We start from the raw sequence: 24600 nt of genomic DNA on the forward strand, positions 1-24600 counted from the left end.
CTGCTTACAATCATAGGTCTGACACAATTTTGGTATCATTTGTGTTCCTTTGCATCAAGAGCATGTGCTGAAACTGGAGAATGCTCTTATTTTTGCTGGGCTGGCCACCATAAGAAAAGCAGGTGTTCATTCTGATCCCTCGTTTGCTGGTATCCTCACAACTGATACCCTTTTTTTTTTCACTTAGTTGTCCGTACCGACAGCCTGAAAGGGAGAAGAGGTCGGCTGCCTTCCAAACCAAAGAGCCCCTTACAGCAAGAACCCTCTCAGCCCTCCCCGCCTTCTCCTCCCATCAGCATGATGAACGCCCTCATACGAGCTTTAACCGACTCCACGCCCAGGGAGCTTGACTATTCAAGAGTATGTCTCACTTTTCTTTGTCTGTTTGTTTTCCACGTAGAAATGATTTGTGAACTGCATTTCTACTTACCAGCCAGTTTGCTAAAATGAAATTAAATGTGAAATTTGGATGAGGGTAGAAATTTGTCCAGCCAGCCATGTCTTTTCATGGTAGGTGGACGATGAGGGGAAAGGAGGTGCAGTAGAAATTAGTGTTAGTAACTATTTATCGTGAGGATCTCAATCACAAAGTTATCTGCAGTATATTCCATGGGTGAGTGAAAGCAAAAATGCGTGGATAAATAGAGCATTCTTCTTGCAAAAGGCTCTGCCAAAACATTAGCAATTACAATACGATCGATTAATCTACGAAACTCAGGAGCAGTACTCATATGTCCAGTATCTTAATTTCCAGGTTCTGAAGCCTAAAATCTAATAGCGCTCCCCTAATATTCAGATACAAGAGTTGCACAAAGTAACACTGGATGGATGGGGCCATTTCTATTGAAATCAGTAGGAATTTTGCCATTATTTAAATGGGGCCAGGGTCTGGCTTTGGATACCCCAGCATGAATATTTCTTCAGTAAAATTCACATTTGTAAAACAAACCTTTTAAAATCAAAATTCTAAAAAATTATCTCAGCAAAGCTTTACCAGAGATTATATATTTTTGTAACCTTGTCCTTTAATGTATCATATTCACCATTTAAATATTCATGGAATATTTTGAAAGCTTAAAAAATTGTTCTATAGTTATTAAAATACAGCATTGAAATGGCTTGTTAAATACATTTTTAGGCAGCTTGATATAGGAAAAGAAAAAAATACAGCTAAGGAAAAACAAGATCAAATTCCTTCCCCTTAATGAAATATGATTAAATCTGAGACTGTAAAAAATACAGCTGTGCTCAGACAACATCTACATTGGCCATTTATCACTTGTTGCTAAGTAATATTTAATACTAAACCATATTTGATTGTAATTATGTAAAAATTACATTATTCTGGTTTAGAATATACTTACATATATCATTTAGCAATTTTAAGCATGCGGTAACATCTTTTCTTCAAGCTAATCTGTAAGTATACAATCATATAATTTTCCAAATTATTATTAAAACTCTAGCTGTTCAGTATCTGACAGCCTTTTAGGGGGAGAATGCATTAGCCTTATTTACACGTATTTTAACTTACCCAGAATGTCTTGGGGGGTCATTCTGCAAATACCGAGGTGTGTGACGAGCTGTGCTCTTTGGCAGAAATCTGCTGGGTTCCACAGAATTACAGGCATGTAACAGCCAAGGCCATGAAAGCAGTATCTAACCTTATGTATTTATTTATTTATTTATTTATAAAGTTCTTTTGAACTTACAAAAAACTGAATGAAAACTGTGTATTTTTATGTGACTTTTTTCTTTGTCCTGCAGTAATTATTTCTCTTTTAATGAAAACAGCCCATAGATCTAATTGTTGAGTAATTCTGTTGGACATTGCAGGAAGCATATGATTGACAATAAATTAATTTAGTCTTGGTAGCTAAAAGATTAAGTGTGATTTTCTGTTAGGACATATTAATATCCAAGTTTTTCTTTACAATAGAATATATAATAGTCTGTTATGCTCAGTAGTACTGAAAATACAAAAATATGCTAAAATAAGTTAATAGATTTTTATGTTTTTCATAAACTTTATACTTATTTTGAAAAGCTAAGGAAGATCAGAAACAAATGCTGTGTAAAAACTGAGATCAACTAAATGAAATATGCAGTAAATACACTGCAGTGCTAAAAAATCCCTTTGAAGAATAGTCCTTTACCTGTAAAGACTAACTTACGGCAAGTGTGGTTAGGTTGTGACCCTGCTGAGCACCACAAATGGGTCGATCTGGAAACTTGGCTTTGGAGTCAGTCCTAACACTTCCACAGTCACGACCTTAATGTTTAGCATGGTCTTCATGTTTGCAAGCCGTAATGACTTGACCATCTTAAAAGTACTGATAAGAGTTTCAGAGAGGAATGTGTACCCCTTCCCTCCAAAAAAACCTACACACACACACAAAAAAAAAAAAAAACCAACCCCCAAACCCAAAACTAAATTATATAAGCTATGAATTTTAAACCAAAACAGATTGGAACCGGTTCTGTTCAGAACATGGTTACTTTTCATTTCGGCACTGGTTTTAACTTACCAGTCCACAGCAGCGGTATATTTAGGTACTGGGTTTCAAAAAGCAATTGCTAGGAAGATAATTTGGTTTATGAACTCCTTAAAGGCCAGGGGCCGAAGTCTGGTCTCACACCTGTTTTACTGGTACAATTCCACCGAGTTTACACTTCTAAGTAAGTGAGATGAGAAACAGACCCTATATTTTGCCATCCTTATTCATGCAGAATAGCCACCAACTTAAATAGAAATGTTGCCTTGTTGGAGGGAGAGTGCAGGATTTAGGTAATAATCCCCCCCCTTCCCCAGCCAAAAATGAAGCAAATATTGGGGCTTTTGGAAAAACAGGCATTGCTTCTCCTCTGTGCAGAGAAGTTATTGTTAGGCTTTTGCAGCTGTAGCAGTTGATGAAGGTCTGATGAAAGCAGACAAAGGATAGAGCTATCAGGCTCCCCATCATCAGGCTTTCCACATCTCTTTAGATATACCATAGAAGTTAATGTTGCTTGCTACACGTGTAACCCCCTCCTTGAGTAGCAGTCGGGTTTCATTTAATTCCCAAAGGAGCTCTGAGGAAGGGAGTAAGGCAGAGCTTTGTCTTCTGGCTTTCTCCCGGCGTGCCTCCAGTTTGCACAAGGCAGGTTAAGAAATACATATTGGAGCCCTTCCGTACCATGGCCTCCTGACCAAGGGCAAGCTTACCAGCTGTCTTGGTCAGAAGTAAGGTCAAATATCACCTCTTCTCAATGAAATAATAATGGAAAAAAACACAGATTTTGGTGCATAAAACAGAACCATATCTATTGTTTATGGTTACTTATATACTCACAAGTCTGTTACAAGTAAATAATATTTTATTTCAGCTATTCTTTGTAAGTGCTAACTCTTTGCAGCTAAAAATTGTACAATTCCATATAATTTTTTATCTTTCTTCTAAAATTGGTCTCATGGGCTAAACTAAAACAACAAATACAGGTTACAATTTTTTTAGATGCATTTCATTCAATTAAGTGTCCCACGTGGGGTATACCGTACTGTAGCATTCATAGTTATGTGACATAATGCAGCTTCGTTCAGCTTCATTAGAAAATGTTAAAACTTTGCCTTACTTTTGCCAAAGGAATGTTTTATAAATATTGGGAGCAAATTAATACCTGGCATAATTACGCTGACTTGTGATGAGTTATATTTAGAATGAACTTAGGGTAGTATCTTCTTTCTTTTCCTTTTCTTTTCCTTCCTCTTCACTGATCAAAGGATCAAGAATGTGTCTTGCCTTAACGGTACCTGTGGTGAGGCAGGAGTTTCCATCAGCCTTTTCCATTTCCCTGTGTAGAAAGGAAGAGTCATAGCTCAGCCCGTGCGCAGCAAAGCGTATCTCCCAGAGTCTTCAGGAGCTGAAGGCCATGAATGGCAAAAGCCCGTCTACTCACACTCACACTGTCTTAGCTTTCTCCACAGCTTCATTTTAAGAGGGTCCAGAACATGCAAGGTCTCTGAAAAAGCATACAATCTTTTTCTACCCACTAACCACCCCGGCGCATCTTGCTGCAGTCCAGTGCCAGGAGTAGTTATTTCATGCTGCTTGAGCATCCTCAACTGCTCCATTCAGATGGGGGACTGAACACGTAAATGGTGCAGCATACAGATTTTTCTACCGCTGCTCCCCATCCTCTCTGTATTTTGGCCTCTACTTGCTTCACTGTCACAGGATCCTTCAGAGTAGCTGGGGCAGAATTTGGGAACTTTATCAGAGGCATTGCACATGTTTCACTAGCTGACTATGGCTGTGAGTTGGAGCTTACCATGAGAAACTCATGTAGTTAGTGTTGGGTAAGCAGAACAGAGTCATTCAGGGCTAGTGCCGGTACCCCAGATACAGCCAGAGGTCTCTAGGATTGCTATGGTTCTCCAATTAATCAGCAACTCTGACGCCGTGTCCTTCATCCCTTACTTACCGACAGCAACCAGCTCCAACTGGGACAGGCAGAGAACAGGACACCTGCCCAAGAAGTTCTGCTTACTGCCCCACTCTCTCTTTCCTGCACAGAGGTGACTTTTGGGTTGCAGTAAGCAACTTGGGTGATACCTGCAGCCCAAGTGGCACGCCTGTAATAAGGTCCTCCCAGGCTGCCAGCCCGCTGTTACCGATCGGGAAAGAGATGTGGGTCTTTCTGCTTCCACTCTGGCTTGGGAAGTTGCTAGGGAGACCTTTAGGCTGACAGACTCAAGCCCTATCTGAATGTGGAAAGTCATTTCCAAAGGGCGTGCACGCTTCTTTCAGCCATGGAGACCACCCCAACCTTTCCTTGGCTGAGTCCCAGAGAGCGAGTGGTTATGAAGTCTCTCCCAGAAATAACCCGCAAGATGCCTGATGGGGAGGAAGCTGTTACAATAAATCCCAAATCATTCAGTTCCTGTTCAGAAAAGCAGCAGCACTTTCCAAGCACAGAATCGGACTAAGCCACAAAAGCTCCTGTTGTATTTTCTGCCGAGAGAGCGAGCAGTGTTGTGGGAGTGACAGGGATCCACTGGTGAGGAAGTAGGAGACAGCAGGGAGGGAGCTGTCAGAAGGTCACGGGGAAGCTGAGAAGCTGAGCCTGTCGAGCGGTTGTCTGGAAGAGTTATGGCCGCATCAGCAGGATAATAGGATCTCCTGAACCTTAAATGCTTCTATTTGAAGGATAAGAGGTGATACGGGGCAGCTGTTTTACTTTGAGCCAATTCTGTATTCAAATGAAGCAATGCTGCATGTGTCAGATAAAAGATGATTTATCATACGTGTCTCCATCACTGTCAGATAAAATGCAGTTTGAGAGGTTTTGGAAGAAATCTGCATTTTGGACATACTGAGACAAATTCATCAATGGGAAAAGAGTTTAATTGTAGTAAGTTAAATAGTATTCCTCTTCTAGTGTGATGGAAATTATCCTACCCACCAGGTTTCTGTTTCTGTTTACTAACAGCGTATAGGTACTTGTAAACTGTGATAAGTATTATATTTTATTTATAAATTTTAAACAATTTCTATACGTGTGGAAATATTTTTGCAATATACCTCTGAACAGTAAAACGCCTGTAGGTAGCCAAATAGGTAGATAGATGTAGACCTACTTATTATGCCTTTGATAATAATACCAGCTTTGCCACAGAAGGAAATGTTGTCGGGCAGGTAACGCCGTATGTTTCACAGAATGCCCTTAAATGCATATAACGTTGCTTTCTGTGGCTTTCATTTTAGTACTGTTCCACTGATCAGGCTGCCGCAGGCACAGATGCAGAACATGTACAACAGTTCTATAATCTTCTGACTGCCTCCATTGACATAACTAGAGGCTGGGCAGAAAAAATCCCAGGATTTACTGACCTCCCAAAAGAAGATCAGACATTACTCATAGAATCAGCTTTTTTGGAGCTGTTTGTACTAAGACTCTCCATCAGGTAACTATTTATTTCATTTCCTCTTAAGCTGATGTGAAAAATCATCCACCTAAATATTTTTAAGGAATAAATATGGCGCTATCTTTGAACATTGTCAATTGTACCAAAAAAACCCACAAAACATCAGCAATGTCTGAATCCACAGGATATGGTGTTTAATTTGTTTTACGCTGCAGAAAAAACAAGAAACTGATTTAAAAAGAGAGAATAGGTCTCTCTAATGTGCTGCTTTTTATTTGATATACCCCATCCTCTTCTTCCATAGTAATTGAAATTGATCTTCAGGTACCATTTGAGCAAGTTTGCTTCATACTCATCAGCATAAACTATAGAAAAGCACCTTCAGTATGAAAGCTTTTTCCTTTTCCCCCTTCTTTTGCGCATGCACATCTTGGTTGTCTGTTTTTGAAAGGGATGAAGAAGCTTTAAAATCTTGTTCAGATTGTTTTTCTTCTTAATACCAAGTCATTTAATAAAGTGAGATGCTATTTGTCAGTCTGGCACTAGTTAAGACACTTTACCAAAAACACTTTCAGGGACTGGGGAAATTCCAAACTGGTGATCTGAATTATACCCTTGTTTCTTTAGGTTGAAAATGACCTTCGCATGTGGTTTTTAACAGGAATATTTGCCATAGGGAGGGGGGGAGAGCTTGGCTGTAACGTCTCTCTTACAGACAGGTTTTCACATAAAAGTGTTTATGATGTTATGTGTATTGTGGTGCATTATTGCATGTATTTTCCATTGTTCTTTCCTTATCAATTTTTACAATATGAAAAATGCAGATGAGATGAAGTAAATGCTGAGCGATGCAGAATCTCTTCTTTCTCCAGTTTTTATTAGCTTTGTATTTCAAAATGCACTCACTTAGTATTCCTTTGGTTCAAACATACAGTATTTAATGTAAAATGTCTTCTCTGTTTATGCCTTTGGGCAGGACCAAAATCTTAACTAATTAGACAGTCTACACCACATGCTACAGCTAACCTCAGGCTTATAACTCTACCAAGTAAGCAATCATAGAAGCTTGTTTGTTGTACTTTGGCCCCAAGGGAGAAACGTATTGTCAAACGTGAATGCCCACATATGTCTCAGGATAATATGCCTTGGATTTTAAATGACAGACACTTCAATACTGGTTATGCATTTTGCTGTAAAGTAGAAAATGCATTTCTAATTTTTTTCAATTATTTTTATTCGAGGTCTGATACTGCTGAGGATAAGTTTGTATTCTGCAATGGACTTGTGCTTCATAGACTTCAGTGCCTTCGTGGATTTGGGGAGTGGCTCGACTCTATTAAAGACTTTTCCTTAAACTTAAAGAGCCTTAACCTTGATATCCCAGCCTTAGCAAGTTTATCAGCTCTAACTATGATTACAGGTAAGTGCTCCTTTGTTAATAGAAAGCTTCAGACTCTAGTGCTTTGCTTTAATGCAGATTCAAGCAATTTCAGTTAACTTAGCTATATTCAGGGTAAAGTGAGTATGATTTTTAAGCATTGTAATGACCATACCAAAATTGTGGACTAACATTAGGCCATCAGATACCCCTGTTAAAATGTAATCTAACCCTCTGTTTCTTCATGGTTTCATTGTTTTCTTGGAATAGTCTCTAAACAGCAAGCTGCTTCCAAGCAAATTGTGTAGCTCCTACAAAAACATTCAAAATACTTGCTGAATTCACAGAAAAGCCTAATGACATGACCAGAGCTAGGTCTCCTGTGTGGGAATACTAATATAAGGGTAGCTCAAGAGCTAGAAGCCATACAGCTAGTATAACTCACCTCTCAGCAAGATAGCTAGACCAGAAAGTGCTTCACGAGGGCAGGCAGGCTGCTTTTGGTAGCCAAGCTGCTGTAGATATTCCATGTACTGCTTTTTTGAGAGGGAAAGTTGGAGAATAGTAAGAAAAATATCCTCTTCTGCAGTTGTACAAAAGCTTTTGGGTGTGCATGTGACCATATCACCCCTTCTGCCTGCTGGGGCGAACAGCAGGAAACTAATGTCAGAATCTGCCAAGTCTGGCCAGTAAGTACAAAACAGGGGAGCATGACCTTATAAAGTGTAATTTTCTCATTCCTGAAACAACAAAGCTCCTTGAAGTACACACTGCATACCTTGGGCTTCTTGGAATTGAAGAGGCATGGCTGATGGAAGCAGGAAGGGTTAGGAGTAAGGGTGTCTGACAACCATACAGCAGAAGTCAGAGCAGCAGTCATCTCTACCGAGAGCCTCACACTCATTTCAGAAAAGCTGGTAGTATAAAAGTGCAACTGTGTCATCAGTGTGAGACGGGGCTTCGGTGTGCCTTGAGCTGGATCTTCCCAGGGATGCTATAAGCTCCACTGGGATGGATATTGATTTCCTCCTGCATTTCAGGCATCCACCAGTTTGCAGGCGGTGGCCTCAACAATATCAGCTGCAGTCTTCATTTTACCTAGGATGAGATGATGCTAGGGAAACACTGAGATAAAATGCTCAATGGCAAATGTAAAAACTATAAATTGGCCAATTCCTGCTGGCATTTGTGGGGCCAAGACTTTGGCTTCAGAGTTTGCGTGGTACGCTTCCTTCCTGCATTTGGGTGAAGGGTTAGCGTGTACATGTTCTAGCATTAACTCTCTGCTTCTTAAGAAAAGTATTTTCAGGTTTTTAATTAATTTCTGTTCATTTTTTCTGTAGTTGGAAAGGCTCCATTAAGGTCCAGATCCTAGCTTCTTTGATAAATCGCTTAAGTCCAGAGTAACTCATTGGAGTTGCTTTGTTCTGTATGAAAAATTTTCAAAATGAGTGATATGTTAAAGTGAGAAAGAACATTCCCAACTTATTTTTTTACTCCTGTTTATAAACATCCACTGACATGTGTTCATGAATACTTACATATATGTATTATAAATATATATGTATGTATATACATACCTATATACACATACAATGTATATATGTATGTGTATGCATTTAGGTATCTATAAATCAAAGACAGGTGCTGTCTCTCTCCATATATATTTACATACAGGCATATATGTTCACATACGTATAGCACATATTGATTTAGATTATTTACTATATATTAGATATGTCTTTTTTAGATAGACACAGATAGCTTGTTCTTGATCATCTTCCTGGAGACTGAGAGGATGCAGGTCGATGAATAGGATCCCCAGCAAGCTGTCTAAGTGAATGCAGCAAAAGCTACTGTGTAGGAAGAAAAACTTTTCTCCTTACAAACCCGTGCCCTGCTTTAACATGATAATTCTTTGTTCAGTTAGGCACTGTTTGCTTGGCCTTACATAAAGAGTCAAAGTTGTCCAGTGGCTGGCTCAGGTCACCCTAAGATATTTAATAGAAATAGCTTTTAATTGATAACGCCCCACATTTCTTCCTTTCCTTGATAACAACCCTTTCAGGAGTTGGCTGTATTGTGCTGGTCTTCCCAAAGTTTCTAAACAAATGGAAGTAACTGTTGCCTTTAAAAGGAGAACATTTCTGTCCATAAGAGCTTTAAGGTTTTCTGTATTTGTCAAGCTTTTCTTGATTTTCTCACCTGTATGAGATGGTGCTTAAAATTAACGTAGTTTTCTGTGTATTCTTTTATTTCATGAGGCCAGTGTATCTCTGCCAATTTGCTCTTAAGGACAGGGTATACTTTCATGTGATCTAAATTAGACTGAAGCTCCTGTGTCTGGTGATTTATATTCACAGGTTTCAGATCTCCAAGGGCAGCTAGCTAACTTAGGGACTCAGCCAGAAATTTGGTCACCTGAAAATGGATGGTATTGTATAATGATGATACTAAAAAAAACCTGAAAGAGGAAATCAGGTAATTATGGCCAAGAGAGCACTACAGCACAGAATGCTGGTGGGCAGGGTTCTTTTGGGACTTTCTCTGTGATAGTATATTGAAATTTTGTATTCAGGAAAGCCTTGAGATTTGCCTCTGCTATTGCATGCCATGAGAAATGGCTTCTTGTCTTCTCCCTACAGTTTGAGTATGACAAGCCACGTGCTGGTTTTCAGCTAGTCCCACCAAAAAAATAATAAAGATAAATTTTGGAAATCTGAAATCTGTTGAACATAGTTAAGCATTGTTTTGAGGCTTTGCTTAGATTTAGGTGGGCGTTTTAGGTGCCATTCTTTATCTCTGGAGAAGATACTCTTTCCTCTAATGGACTGTTGGAGGCGATGGGTAGTTAGCAAACCCTGGTTCAAGCCCTTTTTGTGAGTCAGAGCAAGAGAGAGTGACCTTTTCCAGGAACATAGGATAGCCAACTATTGAGTATCATTGTGTCTTTCGTGTTGAGGCCATTTGACATATTTCACGGGCTGCAGAATGGCTGTTGTGTATGATGATTTGGGGATAAGCTGGCACTCAGAGGGACACCCAAGGCCCAGTCTCTGGTCTGATTCCAACAGGAAGGGAATCTGACCATGAATCTCCCATGTCCCAGATGGAGATCCATGTCACTGGGCTGCAAGATAGGAAGGAGCAGAAAAGCTCTATTTTGTGAATATAGTTGCTTGATTTTATTAGCAACACTGCAATACCAAAATGCTGGCTTGAGCAAAATTTTCTTCATTATTACACAAATTGCTCCAGTTCTTATTTTGCATTAGTCAACTTTTCATGACTTGATGGTTCAACCAAAACCAGAAAAAGACAGCAACCCAGTGTTGTATAATAGTCATAGCTTGTTTTAATACTGTACAGCATCTTAGGTAGCACCAAATTCAAGAATCGTCTCTCCAGGTAAAGAAAAACTCTCCTGGGAATAATGACCTGTTTGTTCGTCTTGATTTCATGAGTGCTCTCCATAGCCCAAACAGAGACATGCTCTTAGAAAACAAACCCTCTTGTATCCTACTCATTGGCAGTATTGCTGAAGGAGAAAATTAGTAGAAGTTGCTACTCTGTTTCTCATGTTCTCTCTGTGTTCTGCAAGAGTGACACGGAGAACTAACGTCTCTCTCCCAGTGGAGGAAGAGGGAATAATGTAAAAATTAGTGTTGGAGGCTAAAAGACATGCCACTGTTCCCAGTGTCCCAAGATACTGAAGGCTGTTTTCTCATTTTGGGATGTCAAATTGGCTCCCCAGTAACAGCCCCAGTAGTTCCAGTGCCTTTTAACTAGCACTGCTGACTTGTTTGGAGCTGGAAAGCTCCATGTCCTATCTAAACCACAGCTGCAGGTCACAGCATAGGATGCATGGCTATAGGCATATATGACCATTCGTTCTGTTTAGTAATTTTGAAGAGAACAACAGGAGACCTCGTGAGTACCACAACACTCGCTAATTCACTGCTTGCTTTGAGTAAAACAAAAGGTGTGCACAACATAAAATAAACAGGAAAAGATTTTGTAATATTTTGCATTGTATAATCTATTAGAAAGCCCACATATTTGTGCTTTTTCTGTTTATTTTATGTTTCCTGGGAATTTGCAGTATGTTGCCTAGGAGGAAAAGCATCATGTCGGATTGTGGCTGAATTTTCAGGTCCTTTCAGATAGGACAGCAGCTTGAAAGAGCACCCAGAATGAAAGAAGTGACATCTGGTTTATTGTGGGTGGCTTGCAAACAGTTAACTTAAAACTCTGCAATGCCAAAGCACATCTGTTTTCTTTAAGGTACTCCTTTAGGATCTTCCTCTCTCTGTCTCTCTTCTCTTTTTTTACTTCCTTCAGTTGGTTAAGAAGGGCTGGACACAACTTCCTCCAGAGCAGATCAGTGGTGCTCTGAGCATCAGCCAGAAGAAAGTAGTCAGGAAACAACACATGACACTCACCCCACATCCCCATGAAAGCAAGAAATTAGTTCTGTCCTGTTCTTTTTCTTTGGATCACTTATTCTGTTGGGATGTAGGATCTAATGAGTGAAAGAAGAGTGCCAACACGGAAAGAAAATGCTTGTCGCCTTGGGACAAGTTCTATCCCTAGTTCCACATGGACCGTTTCTATCAGTTTAGTGTGTTGCATGGATCACAAGTGTTCCTGCACAACCACTCCGTGCTGGACTGGGTAGTGTTGATGATGAAGCTTTGCAGAGTAGACCAGATATTAGCTCAGCCTATTCTTGAAAATGCTTCCTTAAATTCCGAAATGACCATTTATAATGCTCTGCTTTACAGTTTTTCTAACAGTGTCAAAATATAAAGATTGAGACTCCAATGCAGATCATCTCAAGGGCACACTCTAATTTAGCCTCAAATTTCTGCCTGCTCTAAAACTGCTAGTGTTTTCTCTCCCTCTCTCTCTCTCTTGTTGATTCTCTTGCCCTCTCTGCCTCTTCCTTTCTCTATCCACATCAAAATATTATTGTTTTGCCCACTTGACACTCTCAGTGGGATGCTGCCGAGTACAGAGCATTCTAGCCCTCATTCAGCCAAGCTCTTTCGGCATATGTTTTATTTTAAGTGTGTTACAGACCAGCCCAGAGCCACTGTATATATTGGGCTTATTCACACTCTTAATGCTTTGTTAGACTGGCACCAGAACATTGAAGAATATTGTGAGGTTTCAATTAATTACGAGTTTGTGTCTGTCTTCCCACTGTTGGGCTTTCCGTTCCACTTTACAAACACAATTTTTAGCACCATCAGTCATACCAAGAAATAGTAAGGAGTCCGGTCTGGCTAAAAAGGGTCTGGCTGCTGCAGTTCCCTTCTGAACATGAACTTGTCCAACTTCCCTACGGAAGGGAGGCTCACCTACTCTTCAGCAGCAGATATCCTTCAGTCCTGTTGCCAGGATCCTCCGGAGTGGGTGCTTCGTGTGCTGGGTCTACATATGAGCAGGTGGCAGACTGGAGGAGTGTAGGAGAGCCAGTTATAAAAAAAAAAAAACCCTCCAGATTGCATTGTCTGCCTTCCCCCCGCCACTTTGCTGAGGGAAATACTGTCAGCATCAAAGTGAAGTACTCACTCCTCCTTCTCCCCTCCCACCCTTTCGCTGAGGCAAGAACTCTTTCCTCCTACAGCAACCAGTGGCTTCTGTGCTACGTTGTGGTTTTCTTAAAGGAGGGAGCAAACTGTGATGTCCTGTGTGGTCATTCAGCTCATCTGACTTTAGGTACCTTGCACAGCTGATGGAGAATACAGGGCAGCTCCAGAAGATGTTTCTTCCACCTAAAACATCTAAAAATGCTCATTCTTCCACTGGTGGTAGGAGGAGCTCGAGAAGTCCGCGCTCCTAGCTTGGGCACCCTTGTGAAGTGCCTGAGAGTTGGGCAGGATGAATATGGGCCAGACTGCAACAGGAAAGGAGACTCTTGGATCTGCTGAGTTGCAGTCTTGCCGTGTAACAGTGTGCATGAGACAAGCAGAAAGCTGTAGGCAACTGAGCCTCGCATTTATTTGAGTTATAGAAGGGGAAGAGGGTTGTGAAGGGGGAAGAGAAAATCAGATAACTATATTGAAACTGAGACAATCAAGAGGCCTGTTTTAAGTCTGCAGTGTAAATCTCGCATTTCTGATTGGACTGACACCTCAGAATGAATTAAGGCTAAAACTGATCCACCCTGACACAGAGCGCAGAGCACAAGGGTCTTTGAGATACTCAAGGTCTTTGAAATACTTACGCTCTTTGACAGGTGTTTCTCATAAAGGTAGCACTCAGTCTGCCTAACCCTGGCATAATCTACCCCATGTCAGAGATTAGGGAAAGAAGGACTAGCACAGCTGGTGATGGGTTTTCCTGCTCTTTTACTTTCTGCCTATCAGGTTTTTGCTGATCAGCGTAATTATAGCACAGAATCGCATTTTGATTCCTGGGAAAAGGAGAAAGGTGTAAAAAACTTGCTGCGTTCAGTTTGCCAGGATGAGCTGCTAGGTTTGCAGAGCTTTAGAGGCAAGACTTCCGATGAATCATTTTGACAGGCTTATGGAGAGCATCTTTGCCATAAATCACCATTTTTCTTGCAAAAATCAATGGTATCCTAAAACACAAGGCTGAGAAATCCTATATTCACTTTACCTGGTGCCTTTTTAATTGTCGTTATAAGAAAGTCTGAATACAGTAATATTTACACACCTCCTCAATCAGTTAGAGAAAATCTATTGGTTTTGACTAGCTGTCCTTCTTGGGATAAATCTTGGCCTTATCATTCCCATGTGGAGAAGAACGTCCTGTGGAAGATGGTGAATGATTAGAGGCCATCAGCTTCAGTGCCAGTGCACACGCTTACCACAGGTGCCTCGTGGTGCTCCCTTTAGGTTGAGTGAGAAAGACTGTGGGTCTTTCTTTGCCCAAATGAGACCGGTCGTGTGGAAAAGGCAAGAAAATGTGTTTCCTGCTATTTGAACCCTAACTATTAAATTTAAATCTTTGAGTAAATTAGACCCAAGGCTCCTCAGGTCTATGTAAGAGACAAGTTGTTTCTTATGCTAGTACATTCCCCAGAAACTAGTTGGATGCTAACACCAGAGACTGCGATGGCAGTGCCAGTGCATGCAGTGCCCTTTACTAGTGGAAAGGCTTCCACATAGATGGCTTTGACTTTCTATGGGTCCACAAGGGATGCCTTATGGATTGGAGACTGAAAACCCCTTCTTCCAGTGAGGCAGTTCCAGTCGTGCGGAATTACCTTTGTAGAGATTTGCAAGTAGCAAAGGTCATTGCATGGCAATTCATGCAGGAGACGACAGCCTGGTTTATCGGAGACTGCTTTTATATTGTAGCACCAGAGAGCGGCTTAAGGATGGAGTATGTCTTAATTCTGAATTTTCATGATTTCGTTATTTAAAGTAAGGGTACTAATCTTTGCACATACTGTGTTTTGCATCAGTATGTTTCATGGCTAGCCACCAAAGACACGATTTGTTCATGAAACCTTCTGAACTTGTCAGTGTGAGACAAAGACTGTTTAGTTCTGGCTGGAAATGTTAACAACATTGCTGTGTCCTCCAAAGCCAGAGATAATTTTCCATACTCTGCAGCAAGGTACACACCTACTAAGGCATTGGGTTAAAAATCTGCTCTGCTAATTTGTAGTTAGGTTTTGGATCCATTCTAGTATTTCAGCTCCCTAGATCTATAAAGATTTCTTCACTTACACAGCCAGGAAACAACCTCAAAACAGGTTAAAAGATGGGAACTCTTCAAACACTGCAAGATTAATTTAATGTCCTGCAGATTCTCTCAGTAGGCTAGTGGTAAAAAAACCAACCCTAAAGCTTTTCAAATCTGTATAAAATATTTATCCGCCAAGATTTTTAATGGCAGAATCTGCCTAAGTATTTACTCTCAGTGACTTGTATAGTTAAGGCTTACATAATTACACTATACACCATTTACTGGAAAGGCTTTAAATATTCATTGGCTCCTCGTGTTTTAATGTAAACAAGGCACTTAGAATACCTAGGGTTTTTAATTCCTGCAAGGTGAAAAAGATGTCTGAAGCAGATGTTACTGCTTGGATGAGTGTTGCTCTGAAGCAACAGGGCAGATTGATGGTACTTAAATGACAGAGCACAGTAGCTTCTGGCCAGAGATGTACATGTCTGCACATCTCTGATTCTGATCCCAGCCTGGTGTTCTTCAGGAGCTAGCTCTGCCTAAGTAAATAAAGTTGGAAAAAGTGTAAAATGGGTGAATATCAGTGGAAAATCAGACCTTTACATTTCTGACTGCCTTCATTGAATCCCATCTGTTTTATTGGTTTGTCAAGAACATCTAGCCAAAACAGGCGGTAAGGGGAGGCAGCAAGGAGTTTATATATACATGCCTAGGCAAGACACCGCTGCGCCTTGTGCAGACATCGTGCCTGCTTCTGGAAGTAAAGAAAACTGTACTCTTTTCACTGTTCGTTAGGGGACGGACAGAGAAAGTATCTACTTCCCGCTCCTCCTGGAGTAGAGGAACAAGACTTGGGGGCAATGGGCACAATACGGCACGTGGCTGCCCAGGGTGGGGAAGAGGGCCAGGGGAGGCAGACGACTTCAAATGCATCAAACACAAGAACTGCCAGGATTACTCCTCGTCCGCTGCTGTCACTATTTTTATGTGTCTAGTTGGTTAAAATTAATTTAACCTGCATTTTCTTTGACTGTCCTATCCGGTATTATTCTATTTCATGTGTAAGTGATTATGACTTTGCTGTTAAGCAAGTTCTTACTTACCTGTGAATTTCAAAGTCAAAGGCAAATCAAAACATCACAGAATTATTTGTTCTGAAATGTTTATGAATTTATCCACTAAATCTTGATAGCAAACAGCATAAAATTATCTTTCGCCATGTACCAGTAAAGAGCCTGCTTTTAATGAATCACAAATCTGATTCATTCTGCTTATGCTTAAAGAACTGTGGATGCGTTTAACGTGGTTGTAGCATTTTAAAAGGCTGTTCGAAGAGCTATGAACCCCAGCTCCCCTTCGTTTTAGGAATGCTGAGGTTTTGGTGATGGGTAACACAGCTGCCTTCTCACTTTAGGCATTGCTCACTCAAAGCAGAATAGTTAACTTCCAGGCTTCTTTTATCTCAGACCTTTTAAAGATGAATAAACTAAAAAGCAGCAGCTGATCAAAATAACAAAGGGTGGTAAGGTGCCTTTAGTTTCTTACAAGAGTGTCTGCAAATTCCTGGTGGAATTCTAGGCCTGGCGCTGATGGAGCTGGCTAAGGATATCGATCGCCACTTGAATTCACTGAATAAATAATGGTTGCCATAGTTATTGAGCATTCACAACTGGTAGGGAAGCACGGAAATCTCCAAAACACCTCCTGTGATAGTTTTGCTGGAAAATCACCCAATTAATTCTGTCTCATATCATGAAAATTATGCGAGATACGGAGGATGCTTGGACTCCTTGTACCAGAATTTCAGTCATAATTGAGCATCTCTGCCGCCTGTTTTAGCAGCTAAAGAGAAAAGGGCGCTTGCCATCTCTCATTTTGTGTGGCAGAAAGGTTAACTGACATCGTATAACCCCAGCTGTTCTGAGAAATCTTATGCTTTCAAAGCATTTTTTGCTTTGAGTACCAGAGCATGGATTAGGGTTACACCGAAGAAAAGGAGTTCTCTCCATTTGCGGTAGGGATGCTGATGTGTTTTTCCTCTCGCTTTGCAGAACGACATGGATTAAAAGAACCAAAGAAAGTGGAAGAGCTATGCAACAAGATCACAAGCAGTTTGAAAGATCACTTAACTTTCAGTTGCCAAAACAAAGGACAACCGCTTGAGTCTGCAGAGCCGAAGGTACTGGGTGTTCTGGCTGACTTGCGTTCTCTGTGCACACTGGGACTGCAGCGCATCTTTTACCTGAAACTGGAAGATTTGGTGCCAGCCCCTTCCATTATCGACAGGCTGTTTCTGGACACCTTACCCTTCTGAGTCAAACCACCCTCCTGAAAGGCAAATGCCCACCAGAGCAGGCAAACGGATCGTGACTTACAGCTAACATTTCTGCCCTCACTTAACAGAAAAGCAGCTCCGAGTCTAAAATGAGGTCTTTTCTGGCGCTTTGTCCTTACAACCTGAGGCCTGAAACTTACTGGCTTACTGGTTTGGGGTTGTGTTCTTTGTTTTCTTTTGTGTGATTTGGGTTTTTTAAATGGCTAATATGGCACTTTTGGACAATGCTATCCCAGCAGCAGTAAAAGGTTAACATGACTGTTTTAAATCTGTTGTTTAACACCTCATGCTATATGAGGAATAAAATTGTAGAAGCTGTGTTTGAAAACAAGAACAGCAAATAGTTGTTTGCCAGGGTAGTATGTGTTTTGTGAGGATACCTTTAGCATACTTCCTGCATCAAGGGCACATACATCAGCACAATCTAAAGAAAAATTCACTTTTTTAGCAAAGTACATTCAATTGAACATTTCATACAAATCAAATATAGCAAAATGACAATGGCTGTTAGCTCCCATGTTCAAGTGCAATTTTTTAAAGTGCTGTCTTACTAAGTCTTGTTTATTAACTAATTTATTTTACTATGAAAACAAACGGAAGAAATCAAGTGAGAAAATTACATGCACTAACTTACCTGACAGAGTTTTCCAAACTTGATTCCATGTAGCGCGACTTATTGACAAATGTATGCGGAAGACACGGGAGCAATTGTGGCTCAGTTGTTCCTTAGCTAAGGAAATCTGAGTAAGTAGTGACTGGAGCACACAGGGTCAGCATCAGGGATAGTTCAGTTTTAGACTTCTAACATAAGCGACTAGTTAGTAAACAGACAGAAGATGGTTTTCAAGAACAAGCAAGTCTTGTAAAATAGTATGAATGTAAGTGCTAGGAAGGATATAGTGGGCTGCGTTTAAACATTCCGTGTTCGTACTCCTTTTTGTATGTTTATACTGTTGATGCCATATTAATATGAAATAATTTGTTGCATAGTGTCTTTATTTGTATAAATGTTTGTATGCATGGTATATTGTAATGGCTTTGCCTGTATTTATTGCAATGACTGCCAGCTCATGGGAGCCCTGTTACACATGATAACTAAATGGGGTGTTCACACTGACTCAGATACACCGGTTGGAAAACTATATACATATATATAATGTGTATATATATATATGTATATACCTATATTTGTGTGCGTGTGTGTGTGTGCGCGCGTGTCTTTTTATTAACCATTTGTATATAAAATATCTGTCAAATCACAAGCAGAGTTATTTTACGGTTTATTTGCAGTGACTTCTAAGGCAGTACTGTTTAGCACTTTGATATTAAAATCTTGCTCATGTTTTGCTAAATTCAAATAATATTTAAAAAGTTTAGTTCTAAAAAACTTTATATGCACTGTATTAAGTCAAAATTTTGTTGGTCATTTTGCTAAGGAGATTTTTGAATGTCAACCTGATGTCACTGTATCTTTTGTTAGCTTTAAACATTCTAGCTTTTGTCTTTTTTTAAACTATGCTGTTTATATGGAAATTAAATTATACAATCAAACAGATGCCAAATGAATTGCCTAATTGCTGCAAAGGATAACCCAGATATCGAGTCACTGTATGGTTTTCAAATAGTAATCTGGTATTTTATCACTTACTATGTTTGGATGTGCTTTTATGAAAAAATTATTCTTATATCAAGATTTATAGTAGTGTCAATAGGGAAACAGACTTCTAATCACTATAGTTAATATTTCCGGTTTACCTGCAGATAATATTTGGAAAAGTATTGCTTTTTGTATTGACTTTTAAGCTTATGTGCAAACATAATAGCATAATTAAATATCAGAGAAGCTAATGTTTCTTGTAGGTTGCTGTAACAAGCCTGACCAGCAAGACAAATATATTTTGACTGAATTTGCTTTTGTATATACTAAATATATATATATATACGTATATATATATACACACTCACACACATGTGCGCATACAAAAACATACAGACACAAAATCCAAAAGTATGTTTACTTTTGCCTCCTTGTGTAAGACACAAGGTCCCTTGAGAAATGACGTTTATCTAGGGACAAATCCTGCAGGTGCTGAGCACCAGCCAGATGAGGGCTTGCAGGCGCTTCCTGCGAGTGGGCCCTTACGAAGAATTTTCAGGTGAATCAGCATAGTACAGTAAAATTGCTTTTTTGTTGAGCAAGGTTTATTTATTAAGTGGAACGTGAGTGGGAGGTAGCAGGTCCAGAGCCCCGTGTGAGATTTCACGTAGCCGGCGTCCTCCAGTCTTCCATAGATAGTCTTAACTGTGATACTCTCCCAAATCCCGTCATCTGTGGAATCGTCCTTCGTGTCAACTTCAATACACAGATTCATCCTAGAGTACAACCAGTGACAGGTCACAGTGGTAAAAGAAAGAGTTAACGCAGAATAAATCTACTACTTCTCTTAGAGCTCTCTCAGTGTGAACATGCCTTTGTCTAGGCAGAATTCAGGAATATATCAGGTGTTAAGGGAGAGTGCCTTGCTTTTGCTTCAGACAACAGTGTTTCAAGAGTTTCTTCACTCCGCTAACCGCAGTAGTTTTTTTCTTTTTCTTTTTTCTTTCCTTTTTTTTTTTTGTGGTGTTAACCTGTGGGTTGAAAGAAATGCTCTTGTACATATACAATGTAAATTAAAATTATTAAATTGAATAACATTTTTTTCAGAGGCCCCATGTGTGTTGAATAAGTATGCTTAATTCTGTTAAAATCTGATGTGAATTTTTTATCATTTATAAAACATTAAAAAAATTGCCTACTTGAGTCTTAAAAGTGGAAAAATTGCTGAAGCATGCTTAAGAACACTGGCAATTTAACGGCTAGTCTTTTGATTAAAATAGCTTTTATATCAATACAATAAGACCTGCAGTATCTGGCTACGCAATCTCAGTTAGATATTGAGAGCTGGACCATGGTTGTCCCAGAGGTTGAACCACATACGGAGCAGAGCAGAGACTACCTGCCCCTCACTGTACTTCTCCTCCATGCCAGGAAGGGATTGTAATTAACTCACAAATGATGACGGCCACAAGGGAGGGAGGGGATGGCTATAGGGCTCATGGTCCCATATAGCACCTATGTCTGGCTAGAAAGAGGACAGAGCTCTGATCCCATCTTCTGCCCCTTTGTGTCAGTAAATCCTGGTAAGACATCACTCTGGCAGGCACCTGCAGCATTTTCTTTAAATGTGCGTCCAGTTCCTTTCCTTACCGTGCCTTTGCTTCGTAGGAGGGATCGCTTATCTCCTGCCAGAGAAAACTGTTTGGCTACAAATGCATTTTCTACAAATGCAGTTTTGAGAGGCATCTGCCACTACTCCGGGTATTGCCATAAGTACCGATGGCTCTGGCACACCTCTGCGAGAGCTATTCTTCTGCAGGAACTGCTCGGCTGGAGGTTACATCAAATGGTGTGCTGTGGCGTGCTGCAGGATTGGCAGCTGCTTCTTTGGAAATGTGACAAAACAAAAGGTTGCTCAAACTCTTCCAAATTATTTGTTGCTTTTTTCCTATGCCTTATATTTAAAATTAAATGAAAAATCTTAAAATCCTTAATGAGAATGGCAATGTGTTTTGCATAATAGTCCCATCAGGCAAAACACGCAGATCTTGTGACCAACCTGCACCAGGGTCTGAATTTTCACCCTACGAGAAAAAGCTTATCCTCACTAAACTCACAAGTATCTCAATTTGTAATTACTTCAGGGGCCGTAAGTTGTGTCCTTAGACATGGGAACAAAACTGTGTCCTGATCTAGATCACCTGCGCTTGTGTCCTTATGTGCGCCTTACGTGGACTCCTAAACCACGTCAGTGGCAGAGTCCTTGCAAAGGATGTGATGCCTGATGATTGACTCTGGCATCGGAAGGTTGGGCTGAGTGAAGAATATGATAGCGGGTTCCTCTAGTACAGACCATCCTTGGACAGGAGGCTGGCACCAAGGCACCCCAAAATGAGCAATTTTAATTAGAGGTGAGTCAAATCTCTCTGTACAGCTTTCCTACCTTTACTTTTCACGTTCAGATTCATTTGTCCAATATACAAAGCTAAAATTTCAGTTATGTTGCAGAGAGGAGGGAGGGAGAGAGGTTTAATTGTATAAAATTAAGCATGGCTCTGACAAAAATTGGCAACTCCCTCTATGGACGCTATGAAACATGTCTTTTGATTAATTATTTGTATTATAGCAACACCTAGAGGCCACAACAGAGATCAGGACCCCATTTTGCTAGCTATCCTAATTAGCACCTCCAGTACCCCCCCGGGAGAAGCTCCAGTCCAAAAGAAAAAGAAAGAGGAGCAACACAGGAAAAAAGGAGTAGAGTGCCATGCCCAAGGGCGTATAGCATTTCAGTCACAGAGTTAGGAATAAAAACTTTTGTTTACTGAGCTAGTGTCCAGTGAATGCTCTTATTTTGTTTTCCTTTTCTTTCCCTGGGCAATTTATGCTGCCACTGTATCAAATTTTATGCAAACACCATAAAAGCATTGACAAATTCAAAATAACACATGTATTCAAACTGATCTTGTTTACCTTGCGTATATAAGTCATCGATGAGACTATTCAAAATCCTGGTCAATCACATCTTTGGAACTAAGCTGTGATACAAACGAGGTAGTATTTAGAAAAGAGATATTTAGCTGTTCTTTATTAAATTAATGAAACTGACCATTAGGAATATTTCAAGATATGGCTATAGCAATAACTGTTAATGGGTAAAAATGATTAACCTTTAAAAATTACAAACTATTGATGCAGTAACTGAATAGATAGGGAGTCAATTAATCAAATTCTTGGCAGCGGATGACATATTTGAGAACTGTATTCCAGACCTACGTTTGTGAGGATTACCAATATAGTGACTTCTCAAATAAAAGAAAAAGAAACTTGTTTACCATATGGAAACACTTTTAGCAATTTTTCTTCTGTTTTCTTTTTTTAACATTAGACACCTTTACATTTATATTCATAATACAGAATGTTCTGGCTGCATTTGGTTATAGAAGAAGTTTGAATACCTGAAGTTGTGACATGGCTGTGAAAGCCGGACGAGATCAAGATTCTGACCTAAACTCACAAAAGCAAAGATTTTCTTTAGAGAAGAGTGGGAGTCCAGCTGTAATTAGATACTATGTATATTGCCAGATCCTTACGTGTGTATAATGGAACTACTTTAATGTCCAGTACAAGATTCTGAAGTCATGCAAGAGGCAAAACCATGGGAAAAAAAATGCCATTTCCCCCCATTGTTTAATATTTTCATAGAATCACAGAATCATTTAGGTTGGAATAGACCTTTAAGATCATCGAGTCCAACAGTAAACCTAACACTGCCAAGTCCACCACTAAACCATGTCCCTAAGCCCCACATCTACACAGCTTTTAAATACCTCCAGGGGTGGTGACTCAACCACTTCCCTGGGCAGCCTGTTCCAATGCTTGACAACCCTTTTGGTGAAGAAATTTTTCCGAATGTCTTTCCTCAACGTCTTTCTTGTAGTGAGGGGCCCAAAACTGAACACAGTATTCGAGGTGCGGCCTCACCAGTGCCGAGTACAGGGGCACCATCACTTCCCTACTCCTGCTGGCCACACTATTTCTGATACAGGCCAGGATGCCATTGGCCTTCTCGGCCACCTGGGCACACTGCCGGCTCATGTTCAGCCAGCTATCGACCAACCCCTAAACCATTCCACGATTCCACAATTCCATGATTCTATGAACACCCCCAGGTCCTTTTCTGCAGGGCGGCTTTGCAGCCACTCTTCCCCAAGCCTGTAGCGCTGCATGGGGTTGTTGTGGCCGAAGTGCAGGACCTGGCACTTGGCCTTGTTGAATCTCACACAGTTGGCCTGGGCCCATCGATCCAGGCTGTCCAGGTCCCTCTGCAGAGCCTTCCTACCCTCAAGCAGATCAACACCCGCCCAACTCGGTGTCGTCTGCAAACTTACTGAGGGTGCACTCGATCCCCTCATCCAGATCATTGATAAAGATATTAGACAGAACTGGCCCCAATACTGAGCCCTGGGGAACACCGCTCGTGACCGGCCGCCAACTGGATTGAACTCCCTTCATCCCTACTCTTTGGGCCCGGCCATCCAGCCAGTTTCTTACCCAGCAAAGCATACACCCGTCCAAGCCACGAGCAGCCAGTTTCTCCAAGAGACTGCTGTGGGAAACGGTGTCAAAGGCTTTACTAAAGTGCAAGTAGACCATATCCTCAGCCTTTCCCTCATCCACTAGGCGGGTCACCTGGTCATAGAAGGAGATCAGGTTGGTCAAGCAGGACCTGCCTTTAATAAACCCATGCTGACGGGGCCTGATCGCCTGGTTGTCCTGTACGTGCCATGCAATGGCGCTCAAGATATCTGCTCCATTTTAGATCGTTTATCACTTTTTCTTAAAAGAACAGAGAACTCTGGGCTTGTTTAGGTGGAATTTTATCTCAAATAAATAAATAAACAAACAAGCTAAGTGACATTTAAAGAAAGAAATGTGTTTAAGTAGCTGAAATATCTCCAATAACCTAAAGTCTTTAACATGCTAAGTAATGTATTAAAAAACTCCCTCTACAATAACTTCCACTGTGGTCCGTGATTAAGCACTACTGTAGAACAAAAGTGAGTTACAGAGACGGTTTGGTACTGGGGAAACTTTCAAACGTAGCAGACAGAAAACAGAAATTAATTTACCTTTCATGGGGTCTTATTATTTATCTTGCTGTGTTTCCTAATTAATTGACGATATTGATGTTTACACAAGGATTTGCTCCTTTCCAACTTCGCTTGATCCTGTGAAGAAGTCAGAATGCTGCATTTGTAGGATCACATTTATTGCCATGGCAACAGTCAGGGATTTCACAAACACTAATTAGGCTTGGCAACTTGGAATGTTTTCAGTACGGTCCCATATAATTTTCCCTCTTTTACCCATTTCTCATTATACCTTACTTTAACAATTGACTTCTTCAGTATGTATACAGGTTTTTCCCCCATGTCCTCCGGATTCAGTTAATACCTTCTCTGATTTACAGCCACCTTTCTTACACCTCCGCACACACCCGGTTAAGAAGTAACTGCAGTCCCTACCTGCATTTGTGTTAAGCTCCATTTGTTACACTTCAAATTAATCCAAGTTTCAGTACAACCAGCTGGTTTCTACGCCAGCATGCGCAAAAGTAGCAAGGAAAGGTATGGAGGCTTAGCTGCATCTTCCCAAGCAAGCTAATTTTAAAGGTAGATCCAAATCTTGCTCAAGGCGGAGTACAAACTGCCTCT

The 24600-nt window shown here is 40.5% G+C and overlaps 1 protein-coding gene across 3 annotated transcripts in view; it reads left to right on the forward strand.

Annotated features, from left to right (window-relative positions):
- Positions 1-19985, forward strand: part of NR4A3 (nuclear receptor subfamily 4 group A member 3) — a 29730-nt gene extending 9745 nt beyond the window's left edge. For all 3 annotated transcript variants that reach the window (XM_076330133.1, XM_076330134.1, XM_076330135.1), the window contains 4 exons: positions 188-360; positions 5745-5944; positions 7147-7325; positions 17003-19985. In XM_076330133.1, coding sequence (XP_076186248.1) covers positions 188-360; positions 5745-5944; positions 7147-7325; positions 17003-17265 — 815 coding nt within the window. In that variant the 3' untranslated portion in view covers positions 17266-19985. The remainder of the gene's footprint in view (positions 1-187; positions 361-5744; positions 5945-7146; positions 7326-17002) is intronic.
- Positions 19986-24600: the final 4615 nt, after the last annotated feature.

The sequence above is a fragment of the Aptenodytes patagonicus genome, chromosome 2 (genome assembly GCF_965638725.1).
Source record: "Aptenodytes patagonicus chromosome 2, bAptPat1.pri.cur, whole genome shotgun sequence".
NCBI classification, from domain to species: domain Eukaryota; kingdom Metazoa; phylum Chordata; class Aves; order Sphenisciformes; family Spheniscidae; genus Aptenodytes; species Aptenodytes patagonicus.